We start from the raw sequence: 24,124 nt of genomic DNA, 5'->3' as shown, positions 1-24,124 counted from the left end.
ACAGGGTAGATCAAAGTATGCCTGCACAGGACCGCAGTGTCAGTCTGTGTGATTAACGTAGACGCATAATCAATACTGGGCTGGGTTGAAGGAGGACAGAGATCGCAGCAGAGAGGAGGCGCCAAACTGGAGCAGCAACACCCATTGGACCGGACCGCCCCTTAGGATAGTTTCACACATCCGGCTTTTCGCCGGTTTGCCAGATTCGGTGGATTCCAGTACAGTGCGATACAGTACAATGGCAGCGCGGCAACTTACAGGTCACATGCTCCGGTCACATGACAGCATGTGACCGGAGCTTGTTGTACTGCCATTGTACTGTATACACTGTACTGGAGTGCGCCAAAATCCTGCAAACCGGCAAAAAGCCAGATGTGTGAAACTAGCCTTAGGTGAGTATTATAGAAGTGTTTTATATGTTATACAGCAGGCCCTGGGCTCTTAAATACAGTATTCTAGAACGCTGTGTATAAGAGCTCACTGGTAATGGCCACAGCTTATAGTCACCAAATCGGGTGACAGGTTCCCTTTTAAAAAAAATTTGGCGATGAAGACATTTTTTATATTTTAGTTTTTGTTTTTTTGTTTTTTACAGTTTTTATATATGGCTCTCTAATAACCCACTAACCCTTGTGAATTATATATATATATATATATATATATATATATATATATATATATATATATATATATATATATATATATATATATATATATATATAAATTAATTGCATTACCTGTTAAAATTACTTGAAAACAAAGTGAACATATGCAGGCGACCTTCCATATGTTATAAAGAATATATGCTGATTTACATTATGTTGTGCTTCTAGAAATTGCAATTTGCAAGACATTTTTTGGAAGTTTATCACATAAACAAGGATTATTTGAGGTTGTTAAACACATATGATTACACATATGATTAATCTCACTCTGTCAATCAAGTCTTTGCTCCTCATATGATGTGATATATACTAAATTCTACCAAACCAGATCATATATAAAAAAAAAAAAAAAAAAAAAAAAGCATAAAATAAAAACTAAAACCATGGAATGTGGAAAGAACCATTTAGTTTCTGATGACTAGTGGCTATGTACAAAATGTTACACAAGAAACAGCAAATTCAACGTCAGGTAGCATCAAACTATATGCAGCTTGCATCATTTTAACATTACATCTATATAAATAAGATTTTCTGAAAATTTTGTTTAAATATCAGATCTCCGTACAAAATTACTTCTTTGTAAAGGTGACTGCAGACTAATGTTTGCTACCATAAATACAAACTGATTGTATGGCCAATTACAAACAAGAGTTTGTAATATATTAGTGGCCCCGAGTCTATCGGTATTCATTTAATTATGTGGCTCATCGTGAAACCTCGGGTTTCTTGAGAGGAAGATGAATGAAAACTCATTAAAACTTGAAGGCTTTTTACAAAATGTAGAATACATGATACAGATAAAATATCTTCGCTTTCTATTGTCTAATAATAGAAAATGGATATTATTCACAGCTTCATCTGCATTAGCTTTATCCCTCTATTCTTGGAATATTTAAAAGGAACAAAAACATTATTACCTCCGAAAGGTATTCTACAGAATAGTTCACAACTCTGTAAATCCGTAAATTTAAGTGTGGTGGCAAAAAAAAAAATAATATTTCATGACATTGTTCAAAATTCATCTATGTTTGTGGAAACATTTGGGGTGGCTGGATTAGAATCTTGAGAAATGGCTGCAACTGTAACAATTCTTGGGGAACCAAGGACTCCGGTGACAGACGCATCCAGGTCCCCTGCGGTTACAATAGCCAATGCCGTTCCACCTCCCTTTTTGTTTTGGTGGGTCTTCACGTGTTTGGAGAGATGATCACTCCTCATGAATCTCTTGGAACATTCCGGACACTCAAAACGTTTTTCACCTGAAAATAAAAACAAACCTTCTTTGAATAAAAGGCTTCCATATATCCATAAATGAGTGCAGTCATGAAAAACCAAGTTATTAACAAATGATGCTGATTAGTCAGCACCAGAACCTGGCCCTATTAAGTTCCGAATCGCTGAAAGGAAACCACTAATGATCCCGAGAACTGAGCGATCGTCAATCATACCCACTGCCGCTCCATTCATTCTCATGAGTATGAGGAAGACCAGCTGAGTGCTGCATTTGACAATCTCTTATTGTCGGATTAAGAATGAATGAAGCAGAAGTGTGCATGATTGACCACTGCTACAGTCACACAGTGCTCTGAACCATCCTAGTTCTTGGGTTCGGTGGGATTCCCAGCAGTAGGCCTCCAAGTGGTCGTGAAGTTATCCACCAACCAACCTTGAGATTACCCCTTTAAACTCCCTTCTTTCAGCTAAATTGCTTCACACAAACTTTCATTTTTGGAAATGATTCATAGTGTTTAGACATCTTTAAACGAAACCAACCACCAGGATTTTCACTAATAAAGTAAAGTCAGTGCCATACTGGCGTTAGGTTGGTGAATAAAATCCTACCTTCACTTTCCAGATTGGATGTTTTATTGCAGTAAAATGTTTTATGAAATTGCAGAAATCAGTCCAGCCGTTGATTGGTGTGTGAAACGGGGCAGAACCATGTAGTTGGGGGGGTCTTCCTTTATTATTCCTCCCCTGTGTAGTTTCATGGCCTCTATGTAAATAGAATCCCCCCCAGTCACCGCGATAATGAATATGGCCAGCGCATGCACAGTTTACAACTGAAGTAGATCAGTCATTTAAAAAAAATAGTGCCAAAACTGGCACTTGCGTATACCACCATCTTATTGATGATGCCATCCTCCGGCTTGTGACGCGTCGGATGCTCAGTCTAAGAAAAATGTCATCCTCTGAACCATCCCATCAGCTTGTTTGTGTGGTGAGCTGCTGTTGGGGGCGGGGGTGGAGAGTGTGAGGGGTGGTGTAGAAGGCCTCCATTTGTGTTGTGACCGCGTGTGCTCCTGCAGTGTTTACCTGGGGGTGAGAAGGCACATGCTCAGTCCTCAGAACGAGCATCTGACGTGTCACAAGTCAGAGGACAGTATCATCAATAAGATGACGCCGGAGATAGCGGTATGCACAGATGCAGACTCTGGCGCCATTTCACTGAAGTGGCTGAAATACTCCAGTTGCATACTGGCATGTGCTGGCTATAATTATAATCACTGAGACGGGGGGCATAATAAAGGAAGACCCAACCCCCATAGGCCCGCTCTGCTGCACTGATTTCTGAAACTTTGATAGAACGTTTTACTGCAATGAAACATCCAGTTTGGAAAGTGAAGGTAAAATGTTATTCACCATCATAGCGCCAGTATGGCACTGTCTTTACTTTATATGTGCAAATCCTGGTGGCTGGTAAACTTTAGAGAACACCACTGCCATCTGATTTCAAAGTATTGCATATATAATAAAACAGATCTGATGAGGCATGTGTACTTACTTTAAAGTACATGACAAAATGTCAAATTTTTATAAAAGATTCCCTCCTGATATTTTAAAGGATCATTTTAAGAACAAATGGGAAAACATTCAAAAAGCATTAAACAGGCATTTAGACACGGACTTCGAAGTAAGAACAACAGTCTCATCGGGCCTAATATGTGCAGTTTATATTGTGAAATGTGATGACAAAAGTCTTAAGCCTGCGTCATACTAACAATCAAAGCAAAGGTTTAAGAGACTACAAGTCGCAACAGACTCCATGATGACTGTAGTGGAATAGACAGACCTCAGAACTGAAATATCAGTATTTTACTCTATTATCTAGATTTTAGAAATCTCTATGTGCTTAGAATATCATTTGTAGGCCATTATGATGGTGACTTTAGCAGAGTATAAAAGGTCTTTGCTTGTGGTTGAGATAGTTCCCATATGAGAAATTGAGCTTTTATAGAGTAGATCTTCTAAGATAAACAAACATGGTACCTGTGTGAGTTCTTCTATGTCTCTGCAGCTCATCACTCCTGGTGAATCTTTTTCCGCAAAATATCCAGTTGCATACGAAAGGTCTTTCTCCAGTATGCCAACGAAGATGGGCTCGCAGATGGGAGGTCTTCCCATAGACCTTTCCACAACCTTCAATATGACAAATATGCTGTTTCTTTTTCCCGGGCTCACTGCTGCCTCTAAGAAAAACAAATACATAAAAATGGAACGGATGAATATGTAAAGTTGTTCATTGTGGCACACACCTTGAGAGAAATAAAAAACAAAAACAACAACAACATTCATAATCATAGCTTCACCAAGCATGGAGACGTGGACTTATGTTTGCAGTAAGTACAAATTCTACCATCCAGAGCATAGAAAAATAATCCCAAAATAAAGATGAAAACCACAGACTGTAGAAAGAACTAGTTACTTCCTTATGACTACTGGATATGTAGAAAACGTTACACAGGCAGTATCAAACTATATACAGGTATCATAATCGCAACATCACATCTATATTCACACACACACACACACACACACACACACACACACACACACACACACACACACACACACACACACACCTCTACCTATATTGCTGATCCAATTGAGCACATGCTTGAAGTGGCTTATTCACCGCTTGGATAACCCCTTCTTAAATACTACACTCCTCCATGTAAAATAATAACGTCCCGTACTCCCCTCCGGTGAGCAAACATCTCTGGAATGGCACCAAGGCTCGCATGACATTATTATATCACTAGAGCCTTGAAGCCGATCAGTGACTGATAATGGGATGTGTCATGGTCACGTCCATTGGACAAAACAGATAACTGAAGTCAGAGAGGAGTCGCAGATCTCACTTCATGCAGATGTCAGGTTTTCTCCAAAGGAAGTGAAAGTGAAACCGCCACTGATTGGCATCGCTGGTGAGGCGCCAACAGCGGAGGAGAGTACAGACTTACTAGTTTACATGAGGGAGTATATACTGTGTGCAAAACTATTAGGCAATTTGTATTTTTAATGATTCATTTTACTATTGAAAAACTACAGGGCCTTTGGTCAATCCAAATAGTTAATAAACCTGAGTAAATAAAGGGGTGGTTCATCCATATTTTTTATTGTCTAGTTCGATATTATATTGAGAAACAATGTTTCTCTCAAATACCTTATGTTGGCAATAGTGCCTGTGAGAGGCGCTATTGCAGATCGCTGTTCCCCGCTCCGGTGACGTCACGTCAAGTTCCGCATACGTCACATCCTTGCGGCCGGCTGCAGTCTTCCTTACTCACTGAGCCGTCACTGCCCATCTGCTCCCTCCTCCCTCACAGTAGAACGCTGCAAGCAGGAGACGCGCTGTGCTGTGACAAGCGGTGACATACCGCCCACAGCTCAGTGAGTCAGGAAGACTGCAGCCAGCGGCAGGCATGTGACGTGTGCAAAGCTTGAGGTGACGTCACCAGAGTGGGGAACAGCAGTCTGCAATAGCGCCTCTCACAGGCACTATTGCCAACACAAGGTATTTGAGAGAAACATTGTTTCTCAATAAAATATTGATCTAGACAATAAAAAATGTGTGAGAAACAACCTTTTAAGAAAGACAAAATCTCATTTACTTTCTTATGAGAATCTTTAGGTGTTAAGAATGACTGGGCGACTACTAAACTATGGACACACAGCGTGTTTCTGGTGCGTTTTTTTTCCATTGGTTGTATGCAAATCCATGCTAATAATCAAGCTTCTTTTTACTGTACCAACAAAACTTAATGAAATTTCAGAAGTCTTTCGCACTCAAACACCTGCTTTTTTTTCCCCAAAGTGAAATGGCAAAATGCTGCATTTTTTAAAGAAGCGTCACATGAATTCTTCTAGCATTTTTATAGCTTTTTTTTCCAAAATTGAAAGCAATGAGGGTGAACAAAACGAAGCAGTGCATTTTTTGGTGAATTAAACTAAACTTTATTTAAAACATTGACTATAGACAAATTACACATAAAAAAAAAACCTAAGCAACAATGCAACCCCCCCAAAGAAAAAAAAAAATACACAGTTTAAATTTTTTTCCTTGTTTACAGCCAAGAGGTCATGTTTTGCTGAAGAAAAAAAAAAAAAAAAAAAAAAAGAAAAAGCTGCAAAAATTAGTCGGAGTCGTGAAGTCGGAGCTCATTTTGGTGGAGTCGGAGTCGGTATAAAATGGACCGACTCCGACTCCTAAAATATATAATAAATTAGTAGTGCAATGCATAATGTACTGAATATTTTTTCAAAGGAATTTGGAAAAGTTAGGAAATGTCCTATAAATGCCTGTTCTATTCCTGATCTAAGGCTGCATTCACACACAGCGTTTTTGCTGCATTTTTTTGAAGATACGTTTTTCAGCTGCAAAAGCAGATCATCAGCTTTTTCAAAAAACCGCATCACCTGAAAGGTTTTTGAGCTCATAAATAATGCTTTCAATTGCAAAAGCAGATTAGAAAAGAAGGGAATTTTGTTTACTTACCGTAAATTCCTTTTCTTCTAGCTCCAATTGGGAGACCCAGACAATTGGGTGTATAGCTATTGCCTCTGGAGGCCACACAAAGTATTACACTTAAAAGTGTAAGGCCCCTCCCCTTCTGGCTATACACCCCCAGTGGGATCACTGGCTCACCAGTTTTAGTGCCAAAGCAAGAAGGAGGAAAGCCAATAACTGGTTTAAAGACCAATTCAATCCGAGGAAACATCGGAGAACTGAACCATACCACATGAACAACATGTGTACCCGAAAAAACAGAAAAACCCCGAGAAAACAGGGCGGGTGCTGGGTCTCCCAATTGGAGCTAGAAGAAAAGGAATTTACGGTAAGTAAACAAAATTCCCTTCTTCTTTGTCGCTCCATTGGGAGACCCAGACAATTGGGATGTCCAAAAGCAATCCCTGGGTGGGTAAAAGAATACCTCATGATAGGGCCGTCAAACGGCCCTCTCCTACAGGTGGCCAACCGCCGCCTGAATGACTTATCTACCTAGGCTGGCGTCTGCCGAAGCGTAGGTATGCATCTGATAATGCTTGGTAAAAGTAAGTAGACTCGACCAGGTGGGTGCCTGACACACCTGCTGAGCCGTAGCCTGGTGCCGTAATGCCCAGGATGCACCCACGGCTCTGGTAGAATGGGCCTTCGGCCTTGAGAGAACCAGAAGCCCAGTAGAACTGTAGGTTTCAAGAATTGGTTCCTCGAGCCCCCGAGCAAGGGTGGATCTGGAAGCTTGCGACTGTTTACGCCGACCAGCGACAAGGACAAAGAGTGCATCCGGGTGGCGCAGGAGCGCCATGCGGGAAGTAGAACCTGAGTGCTCTCACCAGAACCAACAGATGCAAATCTTTCTGAAATTGATGGACTGGACGAGGACACAAAGAAGGTGAGGTGATATCCTGATTGATATGAAAATGGGATACCACCTTAGGGAGAAATTCCGGAACCGGACGCAGAACTACCCTGTCCTGGTGAAGGACCAGGAAGGGAGTTTGTATGAGAGCGTTGCTAGCTCGGAAACTCTCCTAAGAGACGAGACCGTTACTAGAAGGCCACTTCCCGTGAAAAACGTGAAGGGAGACATCCTTCAAAGGCTCGAAAGGCGGCATCTGGAGAGCAATTAGAACCTTGTTCAGATCTCAGGGCTCTAACGGCCGCTTGTACGGAGTGCTGAGAAGACAAACTCCCCGTAGGAACGTGCGTACCTGAGGAAGTCGTCGTTTCTGAAAAAATACAGATAGCGCTGAGACTTGTCCCTAAAGGGAACTGAGCGACAACCCATTTTCCTACCTAGATTGCAGGAAGGAAGGAAACATAGACGATGCAACCGGCCAGGGAGAAACACCCTGCGCCGAGCACCGAGATAAGAACATCTTCCACGTCCTGTGGTCAATCTTGGCGGACGTTGGTATGCTAGCCTGTCTCATGGTGGCAACCACGTCCTGAGGTAATCCTGACGACACTAGGTTCCAGGACTCAATGCCACACCATCCGGTTGAGGGCCGTAGAATTCAAATGGAAGAATGGCCCTTGAGACAGCCAGTCTGATTGGTCTGGTAGTGCCCCCGGTTAGCCTACCGTGAGGCACCACAGAACCGAGTACCACAACATCCTCGGCCAATTTGTAGCGACGAGGATGGCGCGGCCGCAGTCGGTCTTGATCTAGCGCAGTACTCTGGGCAACAATGCCAGAGGTGGCACCTAAGGTAGCTGGAACTGCGACCAATGCTGAACTAAGGCGTTTGCCGCCAGAGCTCGATGATTGTGAAACCGTGCCATGAAGCTGGCACATTGTTGTTGTGCCGTGACGCCATTAGATCGACGTCCGGCCTCTGTCAGCGGCGCCAGATCTCCTGAAACCCGTCCGGGTGAGGAGACCATACTCTTTCGGCCACACCTCAGCGACTTAGGAAGTCAGCTTCCTAGTTTCCACACTTGGGATGTGAATTGTGGATATGGTGGATGCCGTGTCTTCCACCCACATCAGAACCTGCCGGACTTCCTGGAAGGCTTGCCGGTTGCGCGTTCTTCCTTGGTGGTTGATGTATGCCACCGCTGTGGAGCTGTCCGACTGAAGTCGGATATGCTTGCTTTCCAGCCGCTGTTGGAAGGATTGTAGGGCAAGATACACTGCTCTGTGTTCAAGAACATTGATCTGAAGAGTGGACTCTTGCTGAGTCCACGTACCCTGAGCGCTGTAGTGGAGAAAAACTGCTCCCCACCCTGATAGACTCGCGTCTGTCGTAACTATCGCCCAGGACGGGGATAGGAAGGACCTTCTTTTTGACCAAGAGGTGAGAAGAAGCCACCACCGTAGAGATTCCTTGGCCGCCTGAGAAAGAACGACGACTCTGTTGAGGGACGTCGACTCCTCGTCCCATTGGCGGAGAATGTCCCAATGTAGTGGACGCAGTAAAACTGCGCGAAAGGAACTGCCTCCATTGCTACCATCTTACGTAGGAAGTGCATGAGGCGTCTCAATGTGTGCGACTGGTTCTTAAAGAAGAGCTTGCAGCCCGTAGTGAATGCTGTTTGTCTAGCGGCAGCTTCACTATCGCTGAGAGAGTAAGAAACTCTATGCCTAGATATGTTATCGATAGGGTCGGGGTCGGATCTGACTTTAAAAAGTTGATGATCCACCCAAAACTCTAGAGAGTCTCCAGCGCAACGTTCGGGCAGTGTTGGCATGTTTCCTAAGAGAGTGCCTTGACAAGTAGATCGTCTAAATACGGGACCACAGAGTGACCCTGAGAGTGCAGGACTGTGACTACTGCTGCCCTGACCTTGGCGAAGACCAGTTGGACTGTCGCTAGCCGGAAGGTAGAGCTACGAACAGAGGGTGTTCGTCTCCTAACGAAGCGTAGAAACGCTAGTGCTCTGGATCAATCGGCACGTGTGGATAAGCATCCTTGATGCCTAATGATGCTAGGAAATATCCTTGGGACCTTGAGGCGATGACATGGCGGAGGGATTCCATCCGGAACCGCCTGGTGTCCACGAGCTTGCTGAGCATTTTTAGATCCAGAACGGGACGGAACGGCCCGTTGTTATAGGTACCGCAAAGAATTTGGGGTAAAAACCGTGACCTTGTTCCTGAAGAGGAACGGGGGTCATCCTCTTTCTGCCTATAGAGTGCACCCTGTTTGCAGAAGAGCAGCGGCCCGGCCGGGAGGTGGAGAAATTCTGAAGAATCGAGTTGGAGGACGAGAAGTGAGCTCTATCCTGTACCCGTGAGACAGAATGTCTCACACTCAATGGTCATTGACCTATGGCAGCTAAATATCGCCAAGGCGGGAGAGCCTGCTACCGACCGAGGCCGCAAGTCATGAGGAAGCCGCCTTGGAAGCGGGTTTTCAGACTGTCGCTTTTTTGGGCGAGACTGAGCCCGCTAAGAATCTTAGCTCCTCTGATCCTTTTGAGTCCACATTGGACGAGGAAAAATGGGACCTGCCCGAGCCTCGAAAAGGCCGAAAACCCCGACTGCCTCTTGCTCTGTTGGGGTTTGTTGTGTCCGGGCTGAGGAAAGGATGAATCCTTACCCCTGGACTGTTTGATGGTTACATCCAACGCTCACCAAACAGTCGGTCAGCAGAAAAAGGCAACTGGTTAGGCAACCTTTTTTGGAAGCAGAATCTGCCTTCCATTCACTTAACGAGCAGACCAGGCTCTGCTTAAAAACACGGAGTAGCGGAGGCTACCGCCGCACGGTTCGCAGAGTCCAGGACAACCTGAATCGCGTAAGAAACAAATGCAGACATTTGAGAGGTTAAGGATGCCACCTGCGGCACAGATGTACGTGTAACCGTGTCAATCTGTGTAAGACAAGCTGAAATAGCTTGGAGTGCCCCAAGGGAGAGAATGCCGGAGCCAACGGTGCGCCGACAGCCTCATAGATGGCTTTCGACCAGAGATCCATCTGTCTGTCAGTGGCATCTTTGAGTTTGCAGTTCCATCTCCCACTGCAACTATGGACCTAGCTACAAGCCTGGAGATTGGAGGATGCCGCTCGGGACATTGGGTCCAGTCCTTGACCAAGTCAGGGGACAGGGATAACGTGTATCCTAAGCCGTTTGGAGAAGCGCATATCTGGATAAGCGTGGTGTTCCTGGACTGCCTCTCTGAAGGCAGAGTGGTCCAGAAAAATACGTGAAGCTGACTCCTCCACTGGAGGAGCTGTGAGAAATAACCCACATTCTATAGATGGACGCTATAAGATTATTTACTATGGCGTCACAATCAGGTGTATCCAGATTGAGAGCGGTCTCAGGATCAGAATCCTGAGCCGCTACTTCCGCCTCATTACACAGCGAGTCCTTCTGTTAGGACCCTGATGAAACCGAGGCCGCTCATAGCGAGCCCCTTAGGCTGTCTGGGACTGACGTCCGTGCAGAGCCGTGACTCTGGGATGCGTGTGACATTCCCGGAGCTGTTAGTTATTCACACTGAGGGGGGCCATGGATCAATGATTCAACAGTGCCCATATTGTGAGAGACATGTCCGGACTGCTAGGCTTCTAGTATCATAGCCATAGTCTCAGAAAAACTGTCAGTAAATACTGCAGACACCGTCCTCATCCCCTGGCCATTAGTGCATACAATGGGAGTCTATGTACCTGCCGGCCGTATAGCCGTACATGCTGTACCAGCTGTATAGAAAAACATGTGGTTCTGCACCTTTGTTTTACACAGAGAATATGCTGATAACTCCTCCGCATAATCCAGGAGGGTATATACAACGTGCGACCAAACAGTGCAATGTATATAGTACAAGCATATCTATAAGTGCACTTCTGCACTAGTGGGGTTAGCACCACAGGTGCTGCTTAACGCCTGTTACAGCGATTGTGTGACTATCAGAATGCCAGGGTCTTCCACACTTGTCTCTGTATCGTACAGAAACTGACACTAATGGCTGCCGGTGTCCTTGTAGAGAAGGAAGCCGTGGGCGTGCCTGAGAAAGTGCGGGAATCCGGATTCACAGTGCACACAGTGAGAGGGGTGGAGTATGCAAAACATACTCCAGCTCTCAGCTCTGCTCTATGCAGCGTCACGCCCCTACCCTGACTGTCAGGGCTGTGGGCGGTAACGAAGGGAGACTAGGCCCAGAAGCCGGGGACTCGATTTAACAGCGCGGCCGCCGTAAAAGCGCGGGCCGCGCTGAAGTCCCCGGCGCACCACAAGTGCCAGCCGCGCCGCAGTTCCAGCGGCCGGCGCGACCGATTCATAGAAGTGGCCAGCGTCCCGCCCCTCTCCTGACTGGCAGGTCTGGGGGCGGGAACGAACGGAAGCAGGCCGCAAAAGCCGGGGACTCTAGTTATCAGCGCGGCCGCCGTAAAAGCGCGGGCCGCGCTGAAGTCCCCGGCGCACCACAAGTGCCAGCCGCGCCGCTGCCAGCGGCCGGCGCGACCGATTCCTGGAAGTGGCCAGCGTCCCGCCCCTCTCCTGACTGGCAGGTCTGGGGGCGGGAACGAACGGAAGCAGGCTGCAAAAGCCGGGGACTCTAGTTATCAGCGCGGCCGCCGTAAAAGCGCAGGCCGCGCTGAAGTCCCCGGCGCACTACAAGTGCCAGCCGCGCCGCAGTCCCAGCGGCCGGCGCGACCAATTCCCATAAGTGAGCCTGCTTCAGCAAAGCTGAATGAGGCCATGGCACAGGCGCCGCAGCGCTGATGTCCCCCGGCGCACTACAACACCCAGCATGCTGCGGTGTGAGCGCCAAATGCACGGGGACACAGAGTACCTTGAGGAAGCAGGGCCATGTCCCTGATGTACTCCGCTCCATCCAGCATCTTCTCCAGGGGCTGTAGATGGAGCACGGTCTCAGTGCCTGGAGACCGGTAAATCCCACTTCACCCAGAGCCCTGTAAAAAGGGATGGGGAAGGAATCAGCATGTGGGCTCCTGCCGCCGTACCCGCAATGGGTACCTCAACCTTACAAACACCTCCGACATACAGTGGGGTGAGAAGGGAGCATGCTGGGGACACTATATGTGTCCTCTTTTCTTCCATCCGACATAGTCAGCAGCTGCTGCTGACTAAAAAGTGGAGCTATGCGTGGATGTGTTGCCTCCTTCGCACAAAGCACAAAACTGGTGAGCCAGTGATCCCACTGGGGGTGTATAGCCAGAAGGGGAGGGGCCTTACACTTTTAAGTGTAATACTTTGTGTGGCCTCCAGAGGCAATAGCTATACACCCAATTGTCTGGGTCTCCCAATGGAGCGACAAAGAAATAACAGACAATGCTTCAAACATGATACAATTAGGCTATGTGCGCACTAGGCCGTTTTACCCGCGAATTTGCTGCGGAAATTTCTTGAGAATATTTCAAACCTTTTCTACAGACATTTCCCAGCAAAACCTATGGGAACAAAAAATAGCTGTGCGCACGCTGCGCATTTTTCTCAAGAAAATTTCTTGAGAAAATGAGCATGTCCATTATTTTCCGCAGGTACCTGCGGAATACCCCCGGCATTTCACTCCATTCACTGTAATGAAATCGCAAAATTCCGGGGGTATACTGCAGGTAGCTAATGAAATGCGGTATACCCCCGGTATAGCCGCGATTTACCTGCGGTAATGCTCAGTGCTCCCTGCGGTTTTGCAGGAAGTGATGAAGCGGAGCAGAGTAAAACACACACGTCACACTCCCTGGACGCCGCACAGAAGCACTTCCGTGTGACCTCCAGGTGCCCGTGCAGTCTGTGTCCCGCTCCGGCCCCGCCGCTGCCTACCCTGCAGTGTCAGTGTCTGCCCGCAGTGTCAGCAGCTTGTCACCCTCCAGCGCAGGCAGAGACTGACACACAGCAGTGCGTGCAGCCGCGGGGATGACGAGCGCTGCCGTCAGGAGGTGAGATGAGATCATTACCTGGTGTGACGATCTCCTGCCTCCTGACGTCACCGCTGTCACTGCAGTCTATGCCTGCGGCCCGAGACTATCACTAGCGGTGACGTCACGGGCTCTCGCGATACTGCTGACAATGCGGCGGGCATAGAAGGCAGTGACAGCGCTGATGGCAGGACTGCAGGAGATCATCGCAGGAGGTAATGATCTCATCTATCCTCCTGACAGCAGCGCTCGTCATCCCCTGCAGTGACCTGGGCTATTGATGTTAGCTCAGGTCACTGCATTGCTCTCCCAGCCAATGGGGAACATTCTGTTCTTCATGGACTGGGACAGTGACTATGGATCGCTGTGGGACGCCCCCCCTTTATTGGATTACGCCGGACGTGGAATTGATTGTTCTTATCAATAAATTGGTGAAAGAGGGAATGTGGGGAGTGTTTTTTTTTTTCAAATAAAACTTTTTTTGTTGTCTATTTTATATTTCTTACTGACTGGGTTTGGTGATGTCAAGTATCTGATAGACGCCTGACCTCACCAACCCCAGGGCTTGATGCCAGGTGACATTACACATCTGGCATCAACCCCATATATTACCTCGTTTGCCACTGCACCAAGGCAACGGGATGAGTTGGGGCGAAGCGCCAGGATTGGCACGTCTACTGGATGCGCCACTTCTGGGGCGGCCGCAGTCTGCTATTTTTAGGCTGGGGAGTGTCCAATAACAGTGGACCTCCCTAGTCTGAGAATATCAGACCCCAGCTGTCCGCTTTACCTTGGCTGGTGATCCAATTTGGGGGGGACCCCACGTTTTTTGTTTTAAATTATTTATTTAATGTAAAATAACAGCGTGGGGTGCCCTCTGTTTTGGATTACCAGCCAAGGTGAAGCTGCCAGCTGTGGTTTGCAGGCTGCAGCCGTCTGCTTTACCCTAGCTGGCTACAAAAATAGGGGGAACCCCACGTCATTTTTTTTTTTATTATTTCTTTTTTGGCTAAATACAAGGCTAGGCACCCTTTAGTGCCACATGAAAGTCACTAAAGGGTTCCAGCTTGCAGGGGGGGGTGGGACATTATATAGGTCTTTCTCATCTATCTTTCCCTCTATCCATTATCTATCGATTATCTATATTATTTATTTCTGTTCAGCATAAAAAAAAACCGCAGGGACCAACCTGCGGAAAAACCGCGGCAAAAACGCATGCGTTTTTTCCAGCGAATTTGGCGTGTTTTTTTACCGCAGGTGCGGTAATTTTCAACTCCCAGAAGTTTCTCAAGAAAAATCACTTTTCTAGTGCGCACATAGCCTTAAACTGAAGAATGAGAGTAATGAACAACAGCTAGAAGAAAGTTTAGGATTCAGTATGTGTGAGATGGAGCCACAGTACTGTTCATGTAACTGAGGAACAAACAGATATTACAACAGAAGAACAGCAAAATGATACTTTAGGATTAGATGATCTTGTTGAAGCTGCTTCAAAACATGTTCATATTCATCACATGCGCTGTGTTGTGCACACGCTGCAGCTGGCAATAAGAGTCTGCAAGAGGGACATGCTGGAAATCTAATTGGAAAAGTGAGGAAATTGGTTATTGCCGCCAGAAGCCCTAAAATTGATTCCATCTTGAAGAGACGTGCTGGGAAAGGGGCAATAGTCGATTAAGCCACTCTGTGGGGCAGCACTTATTTAACGATTGAGCGATTGCTTGAACTAAAACAGTTTCTTATGCCAATGTATGTAAAGCGCTGTGGAATTAATAGCGCTATATAAGTGAATAAAATTATTATTATTATTATTATTATTATTAATTATAGACATGGCCTACCGTGAGGTGCCACAGATCCGGGTACCACGACCTCCTTGGCCAGTCTGGAGCGACGAGAATGGCGCGGCGGTAGTCGGACCTGATTTTGCGGAGCACTCTGGGCAACAATGCCAGAGGTGGGAACACATACGGTAGCCGGAACTGCGACCAATCTTGAACTAAGGCGTCTGCCGCCAGAGCTCGGTGATCGTGAGACCGTGCCATGAAAACCGGGACCTTGTTGTTGTGCCGTGACGCCATCAGGTCGACGTCCGGCATCTCCCAGCGGCGACAGATCTCCTGAAACACGTCCGGGTGAAGAGACCATTCCCCTGCGTCCATGCCCTGGCGACTGAGAAAGTCTGCTTCCCAGTTTTCTACGCCTGGGATGTGAACTGCAGATATGGTGGATGCCGTGTCTTCCACCCACGTCAGAATCCGCCGGACTTCCTGGAAGGCTTGCCGACTGCGTGTTCCCCCTTGGTGGTTGATGTATGCCACCGCTGTGGAGTTGTCCGACTGAATTCGGATCTGCTTGCCTTCCAGCCACTGTTGGAAGGCTTGTAGGGCAAGATAGACTGCTCTGATCTCCAGAACATTGATCTGAAGGGTGGACTCTTTCCGAGTCCACGTACCTTGAGCCCTGTGGTGGAGAAACACTGCTCCCCACCCTGATAGACTCGCATCTGTCGTGACCACCGCCCAGGATGGGGGTAGGAACGACTTTCCTTTTGACAATGAGGTGGGAAGAAGCCACCACCGGAGAGATTCCTTGGCTGCCTGAGAGAGGGAGACCTCCCTGTCGAGGGACGTCGACTTCCCGTCCCATTGGCGGAGAATGTCCCATTGTAGTGGACGCAGATGAAACTGCGCAAAAGGAACTGCTTCCATTGCTGCTACCATCTTCCCTAGGAAGTGCATGAGGCGCCTCAAGGGGTGCGACTGGCCCTGAAGGAGAGATTGCACCCCTATCTGTAGCGAGCACTGTTTGTCCAGTGGAAGTTTCACTATCGCTGAGAGAGTATGAAACTCCATGCCAAGATATGTTAGTGATTGGGTCGGGGTTAGATTTGACTTTGAAAAGTTGATAATCCACCCGAAACTCTGGAGAGTCTTCAGTGCCACGTTCAGGCTGTGTTGGCATGCCTCTTGAGAGGGTGCCTTGATAAGTAGATCGTCCAAATACGGGATCACGGAGTGACCTTGCGAGTGCAGGACTGCTACTACTGCTGCCATGACCTTGGTGAAGACCCGAGGGGCTGTCGCCAGCCCGAAAGGTAGAGCTACGAACTGCAGGTGTTCGCTTCCTATAACGAAGCGTAGAAAACGCTGATGCTCTGGCGCAATTGGCACGTGGAGATAAGCATCCTTGATGTCTATTGATGCTAGGAAATCTCCTTGAGACATTGAGGCGATAACGGAGCGGAGAGATTCCATCCGGAACCTCCTGGTTTTTACGTGTTTGTTGAGCAGCATAAGATCCAGGACGGGACGGAACGACCCGTCTTTCTTTGGCACCACAAACAAATTGGAGTAAAAACCGTGACCTTGTTCCTGAAGAGGAACAGAAGTCACCACTCCTTCCGCCTTTAGAGCGGACACCGCTTGTAGCAGAGCATCGGCTCGGTCGGGCGGTGGGGAAGTTCTGAAGAAGCGAGTTGGAGTTGGAGGACGAGAGCTGAACTCTATCCTGTACCCGTGAGACAGAATGTCTCTCACCCAACGGTCTTTGACCTGTGACAGCCAAATGTCGCCAAAGCGGGAGAGCCTGCCACCGACCAAGGATGCGGAGAGAGGAGGCTGAGAGTCATGAGGAAGCCGTCTTGGTAACGGTTCTTCCGGCTGGCTTTTTTGGGCGTGATTGAGTCCGCCAAGAATCTGAGCCCCTCTGATCCTTTTGAGTCCTTTTGGACGAGTAGAATTGGGACCTGCCTGAGCCTCGAAAGGACCGAAAACCAGACTGTCCCCTCCTCTGTTGGGGTTTGTTTTGTCTGGGCTGAGGTAAGGATGAATCCTTACCCTTGGAGTGTTTAATGATTTCATCCAAACGCTCACCAAACAATCGGTCACGAGAAAAAGGCAAACTGGTTAAGCACTTCTTGGAAGAAGAATCTGCCTTCCATTCTCTCAACCACAGGGCTCTGCGTAAAACCACAGAGTTGGCTGACGCCACCGCCGTACGGCTCGTAGAGTCTAGGACAGCATTAATCGCGTAAGACGCGAATGCAGACATTTGAGAGGTCAAGGGTGCCACCTGCGGAGCAGATGTACGTGTGACCGTGCCGACCTGTGTAAGGCCAGCTGAAATAGCTTGGAGTGCCCATACGGCTGCGAATGCTGGCGCCAACGACGCTCCAATCGCTTCATAGATGGATTTTAACCAGAGCTCCATCTGTCTGTCAGTGGCATCTTTAAGTGCCGCCCCATCTTCCACTGCAAGTAGAGATCTGGCTGCAAGCCTGGAGATTGGAGGGTCCACCTTGGGACACTGTGTCCAGCCCTTGACCACGTCAGGGGGAAAAGGATAGCGTGTATCTTTAAGCCGTTTGGAAAAAACGCTTATCTGGATAAGCGTGGTGTTTCTGGATTGCGTCTCTAAAGTCAGAGTGGTCCAGAAAAGTGCTTAATTTACGCTTGGGATACCTGAAATGGAATTTCTCCTGCTGTGAAGCTGCCTCCTCCGCAAGAGGAGCTTGTGGAGAAATATCTAACATCTTATTGATGGACGCTATAAGATCATTCACTATGGCGTCACCATCCGGGGTATCTAGATTGAGAGCGGCCCCAGCATCAGACTCCTGATCAGTTACATCCGCCTCATCACACAGAGAGTCGTCCCGCTGGGACCCTGACCAGTGTGATGAAGTTGAGGGTCGCTCATAGCGAGCCCGCTTAGGTTGTCTGGGACTGTCGTCCGAGTCAGAGCCGTCACCCTGGGGTGCATGTGACACCCCCGGAGCTAGGAAGTGGTCCAGCTGAGGGGGACAAGGTGGCAATGAATCAACAGTGCCCATGGTCTGAGTTACTGGTCTAGACTGCAATGTTTCAAGAATTTTAGACATAGTCATAGACAATCTGTCAGCAAAAGCTGCAAACTCCGTCCCTGTCACCTGGACAGCATTCACAGGTGGTTCTCCCTGGGTCACCTCTAGCAGCGGCCCCGGCTGAGCAATTGCCACAGGGGCCGAGCACTGCACACAATGGGGGTCAGTGGAACCTGCCGGTAGAGTAGCCCCACATGCGGTACAAGCAGCATATAAAGTCCGTGCCTTGGCACTTTTTCTTTTTGCGGACGACATGCTGTTGTCTCCTTGAGAAATCTAAGGAGGGTATATAGCAGAAAATCACCAGCGACTGTACAGTGCAAAGTATTGCCAGCACAAAATACAAAGTACACTATGGCACAAGTGGGGGAGAGCCCTTGAGGGCTGCTTACCGCCCGCTGAAAAGCGGGTGTGAGGTCGTAGAATCCCTTGTCTGAGTCTCCCCGTCTCCCCTCTGCAGCTCAGCGTGCAGGCAGGAATGGCTGCCGGCGTCCTGTGAAGAGGGGCGGACCGTGGGCGTCACAAACAAAAGTGCGGGAAACTGCGTCCCACTGTGCCTAGTGTGAGGGCTGGAGTATGTAAAACAGACTCCAGCTCTTAGCGCTGCTGGTCTGTACAGCGTCCCGCCCTCCTCCTGACTGGCAGGTCTGGGGGCGGGAACGATACGAACTAGGCCGCAAAAGCCGGGGACTGTAGTAATCTAGCGCGGCCGTCATATATGCACGGCCAGCGCGGAAGTCCCCGGCGCACCACAAATCCCAGCCGCGACGCAGTAAAAACTGACCCCCGCGGCCGGATCGGCCGATCGTACTAAGTCACCTCACTCAGCAGAGCTGTAGTGAGTAACGGCACAAGCGCAGCAGCGCTGTTTACCCCGGCGCACTAACACACCCAGCAATGCTGCAGTGTGCGTGCGATAAGCACGGGGACACGGAGTACCTTGATGGAGCAGGGTCCTGTCCCTGAGGAAACTCTGCTCCGTATCCAGCAGATCCTCCAGGGGCTGTGGATGGAGCACGGCCTCAGTGCCCGGAGACCGGTAAAGTCCCACTTCACCTAGAGCCCTAATGGGGATGGGGAAGGAATCAGCATGTGGGCTCCAGCCTCCGTACCCGCAATGGGTACCTCAACCTTAACAAACACCGCCGACAGAAAGTGGGGTGAGAAGGGAGCATGCTGGGGGCCCTCGTATGGGCCCTCTTTTCTTCCATCAGACATAGTCAGCAGCTGCTGCTGACTAAACAGTGGAGCTATGCGTGGATGTCTGGCCTCCTTCGCACAAAGCATAAAACTGAGGAGCCCGTGATCCCACGGGGGGGTGTATAGCCAGAAGGGGAGGGGCCTTACACTTTTAAGTGTAGTACTTTGTGTGGCCTCCGGAGGCAGTAGCTATACACCCAATTGTCTGGGTCTCCCAATTAGGAGCGACAAAGAAATCTGTTTTATCAGCAGGAAATGATCAAAATTACAGCAAGCAGCTTAGCAACTGACACTGGAATCAGGCTCTCTGTCTCTATAGAACTGGCAGATCTAAAGCAGAGAAAACGGATTTTATGAAACGTCCAGCAAGCATCCCAGTAAGCGACATCGCTGGAATCAGTCTCTGCCCCATCATCATGCTGTTTTCAGATGGAGGGTGAGCAAAAACCTGATGACAGAGTCCCTTTATAAGGGTACGCTCACACGAGCGTTGAAATCGGACGAGTGCAATGCGAGAAAATCTTGCATTGCAGTCTGACCAATGTTACTCAATGAGGGAGAGCAGATTGTCAGCTTTTCTCGTATACAGATTCTGGATGCGAAAAAAGTAGCATGCTGCGATTTTCTGATAGAGCCGTATCCTTCGCACCTATTCAAGTGTATGGGTGCAAGAGAAACATTGGACTGCACTCGGATGTTATCGCAGTGCAGTGCGATATACGCACAGGCTGATAATAGAGGAGATGGGGGGGTTAACTCCTCCCTCTCCTCCGCAGTGCCCGCCCTCAGCTTCACAGCTGTGACCTGATTGCAAGATCTGGTCACAGTCATGACTGAGCAGGGGGGAGGGGTCATTAGCATATTACATCCGATGCCATACACTCGTGTGAGTCCAGCCTTAGCAATAATGAGGGAGCTACAAATGAAACAAAAAAAAAAAATCCTGCAAAGACATGTAATCACAATTACAGTATATCACGAAGTTTGGCTGCTTTTACAACAGAATTTAATTTTCTTCTTGTGAATTTCTACAAATGCAAGAAGTAAACCATGTGATGGTGGGAAAAAAGCCTGAAAACTCTGAATGTGCAGAATATAGTCTATCTATATATAGTGGCATCCAAACAAAATAGACACAGGTGTGAATGAAGAGAAGCGTGCATTTCCAAAACCATGAAGAACAAAAAACCCCCACGCCCCGACACCAGATCTGCTTCACCTGTAACAAGCAGGTTATTAAAGGGGTGGGGGTACAGTTTCACATCTGCAAGGGAAACAAAGGAAACACAAGCAGGGGCTCTCCTGTCCAGCAGCATTAATCAGCTGTAATTAGGGCTGATGACAATCTCACTTGTAAGGCAAAAAGAAAAAAGTTCACCAACAAAAAAAAAACATTGTAGCGAGACAATAAAGACTGGTGTTTAATATGAAAATTCCACCGAATGAAGATGCGCAAGATGTAATAAGAGGTGCACACCCCCCTTCATGAATTTGGTGACTCAGTCTGAATGGTCACCAAAGTTATAAAATGCACTCGGTCATGGGCCGGAACACATCGCCTCTATAACGTACGCCACTTTGTAGCATACAAATTATACTGAATCTGTAGGTAAAGGCTATGCCCTCTTGCAAAGCTTTACCCACATTCCAGGAAGGTGGAGGAGCGGATTTAACGGTCAACATTTTATGGCATGGCAATAATTGAACCCCTTCCCGACTGGCCATTTTTGTGCTTTCCGTTTTTTGCTATTCTTCCGAGAGACGTAACTTTTTTATTTTTCGGTCAATAATGGTCATGTGAGGGCTCGTTTTTTTGCGGAACAGGCTGTACTTTTAAATGAAACAATGAGTTTTACCATATAGTGTACTGAAAAAAACGGCAAAAAGAATTCCAAATGTGAAAAAATTGCAAAATAAGTATTGTTTTTGAGATATTTTATTCAGTGTTCACGATATGATAAAACTGATGAGTGGGTGTGATGCCTGAGGTCGTTGTGAGTTCGTAGCTGTGCTACCATGACAACCACCGGAAGTCACGTGACTTCCGGTTTCGGCAGTTGTAAATGTTTATCCCGATTATAATGGTGCTGTCACTTATTGAAGTGCCATTTAAGGGGTTAAACGGCACAGGCATAATTTACAGCCTGCGGTCATTAAGGGGTTAATGAACTCCTTTTGTAGTTGTCTATATGACTAATTCTAGGAGAATTTTCTACAACTTTGGCAAAAGATGCAGTCACACTATATCTACGAAAATGCGGCCATGCTGTGGTTTTCACTCAGCAGTTGTACGGCTAAAAGTTGTGAAGGATTCTAGGAAAATGGGTCTGCTGTTCCACTCTTCGGCACTCTAGGAAGGGACAAGATAGTTGCAGAAAATATGGTAACTTCTTGAAGCTACAAGGCTGATTGCCTTGATGGAGTGAGAAAAAGTACCAAAAGGACACACATTCTTCTAACAAGGGGAACTCCAACCTATCTATTGTATAGAATTTAAAAGTTTTATTGCAAAGTAGTACAACTATGAAATGTACACCCAGGACCACAAAAGGTCATGTGCCCAATTTTGATCTAACTTAACCTGCAGGCCTTTAAAAGTGAACCTGTCAGGTCCAATATGCACCCAGAACCACGGGCAGCTCTGGGTGCATATTGCTAATCCCTGCCTAACTGTCCCTGTATCTAGTAGTATAGCTAAAGGGATCTTTAGAAAGTATTTCTAAAGATCCTTTATGATATGCTAATGAGTGCAGGGACTAGTCACAAGGGTGTTCGTTCCTGCGTTCATTCCGCGCTCTTATCAAGTTCACACAGGGGTGTGCTAACATGCTATTCAATGCCCACTACCCAGCGTTATCAGGGTTACGTGCATACCCGTATCCATTGTCACCGCCTCAGAACACAGGATTTAAAGTCAGTGCGCATAATCAGAGCGCCCGGCACTTCAGAGACAGCTTGTGCGCATGACCGGAAGCTGGGATGCACACACCTGGCTTCATACTGCACATGACTGGAAGTGCACTCGGCCGAGAGTGCGGAATGAGCGCAGGAACTAGCTCTCTTGAGACTAATTCCTGCATTCATGAGCATATCATAAAGGATCTTTAGAAATAGCTTTTCTAAAGTCTCTTCATGTATGATGGTATATGCTGGGACAGTATGGCAGGGATTAGAAATATGCACTCAGAAATGCTCCTGGTTCTGTGTGCTTGGGGGACCTGACAGATTTACTTTAATACAATTTTTACAGCTATTCCCAGAGGGGCATTGCAGCTATAAGTCCCCTCACCCCTCACCACAGTGTCAGTCGCGGCTGGATGTAAGCAGCGCAGGACCTGTGGATTACGTCGGAGCTTTGTTCGAGGGGGTTAATAAACGGGTGAACGAGGCTTTTTTGTGTTTTATTTAAAATAAAGGGTTTTTCGGTGTGTGTGTTTTTTCACTTTACTTACGTGTTGATCATGTCAGCTGTCACATAGACGCTGCCATGATCAAGCCTGGACTTAGTGGCGGCGATCCACCGCCATTAACTCCTTATTACCTGGATCGCCACTGCATCACGGCATCTAGAAGAGCTGGGAACACTCTGGTACTGCCGCATAATGCATGCGACAGTCCCAGGGCAGCTACGGCTGATATTCTCGTCTGAGGGAGGGGGGAGGGAGGCGGGGGACATTAACCCTGCCCCTCGCCCTCCCCAGCCTGAGAATACCGGGCCGCTGCTGTGTGCTTACCTCGGCTGGATGGTAAATATACAGTGGAGCCCACGTGTTTTGTTTTCTATATTTCCGTTTGCTTTCTATGTGTATTCTATATGTCTGGGGGAGAGGGGGAGAGACTGATCACCCGAGGCTGGTTTCTGGGCATGCTCAGTAGAGCAATCAGGATCCTGTCTATCAGCATGCCAGCATTCACATACGTTTGCGTGCTGTTTAGTCAGGATCCAGCAATTTGCTGTATTTGGAGGCAGCTCAAAAACGCTACAAGTAGCGTTTTTGAAAAAAAACCAAAAACTTAAACTGCAAGCCGCTGGATCCTCACTATAACGCACGCAAACGCATGTTGACGCGAGTCCATTGTAAATGCATTGAAATGAAAACGCATTTGCACTGGATCCGTTTTTGCGTTAAAAAAATGTTCATGACGGATGTTAAAAAAAGTCTGACTAAGGCTGCTTTCACACATCCGGTTTTTGCTATGCGGCACAATCCGGCACTTTGCAGGAAAAACGCAACCGTTTTTTTTGCTGCCGGTTGCGTTTTTCCTGCATAGACTTTAATTAGTGCCGCATTGTGCCGCATGGCCTTGCGTTCGGTCCGGTTTTTTGCCGCATGCGGCAGATTTAGCCGATGCGGCGGCCGGATGGAATGTTGCCTGGCACGTTTTTTTGTGCGGCAAAAAAAAACCATCGCGCCGCATCCAGCCGATGCGGCGCTTTTCCCAATGTATCCCTATGGATGCCGGATACGGCAAACACCGCATCCGGCCGCCGCATGCGTTTTTTGCCACTGCGCATGCTCAGTAGCATGCTGCAAGCGGCAAAAACCGGACGGGCCGCATGTAAAAAACTTATGCAAAGGATGCGGTGTTTTCACCGCATCCGTTGCATAGGTTTCACAGCCGGATTGAGCCGCACGGCTCAAACCGGATGTGTGAAAGCAGCCTAAAATGGTATAATGGTAATATGTACAGGTATGTCTGAAGGAATAAAAAAAACAAACAAACATTGTGAGTGAGATTTAGACACCAAATTAGAATATTAGAGGACATATCCATCAGCC

General features: G+C 47.6%; 1 protein-coding gene across 2 annotated transcripts in view; it reads right to left on the bottom strand.

Annotated features, from left to right (window-relative positions):
* Positions 1–680: 680 nt before the first annotated feature.
* The window catches only part of SP4 (Sp4 transcription factor), a 40,696-nt gene continuing 17,252 nt past the window's right edge, over positions 681–24,124 (bottom strand). For both annotated transcript variants that reach the window (XM_075315387.1, XM_075315386.1), the window contains exons 5-6: positions 3,936–4,135; positions 681–1,924 (exon numbers count right to left, since the gene is read on the bottom strand). In XM_075315387.1, coding sequence (XP_075171502.1) covers positions 1,677–1,924; positions 3,936–4,135 — 448 coding nt within the window. In that variant the 3' untranslated portion in view covers positions 681–1,676. The remainder of the gene's footprint in view (positions 1,925–3,935; positions 4,136–24,124) is intronic.

The sequence above is a fragment of the Anomaloglossus baeobatrachus genome, chromosome 6 (assembly GCF_048569485.1).
Source record: "Anomaloglossus baeobatrachus isolate aAnoBae1 chromosome 6, aAnoBae1.hap1, whole genome shotgun sequence".
NCBI lineage: Eukaryota > Metazoa > Chordata > Amphibia > Anura > Aromobatidae > Anomaloglossus > Anomaloglossus baeobatrachus.
This window is presented reverse-complemented; position numbering and strand designations above follow the sequence as displayed.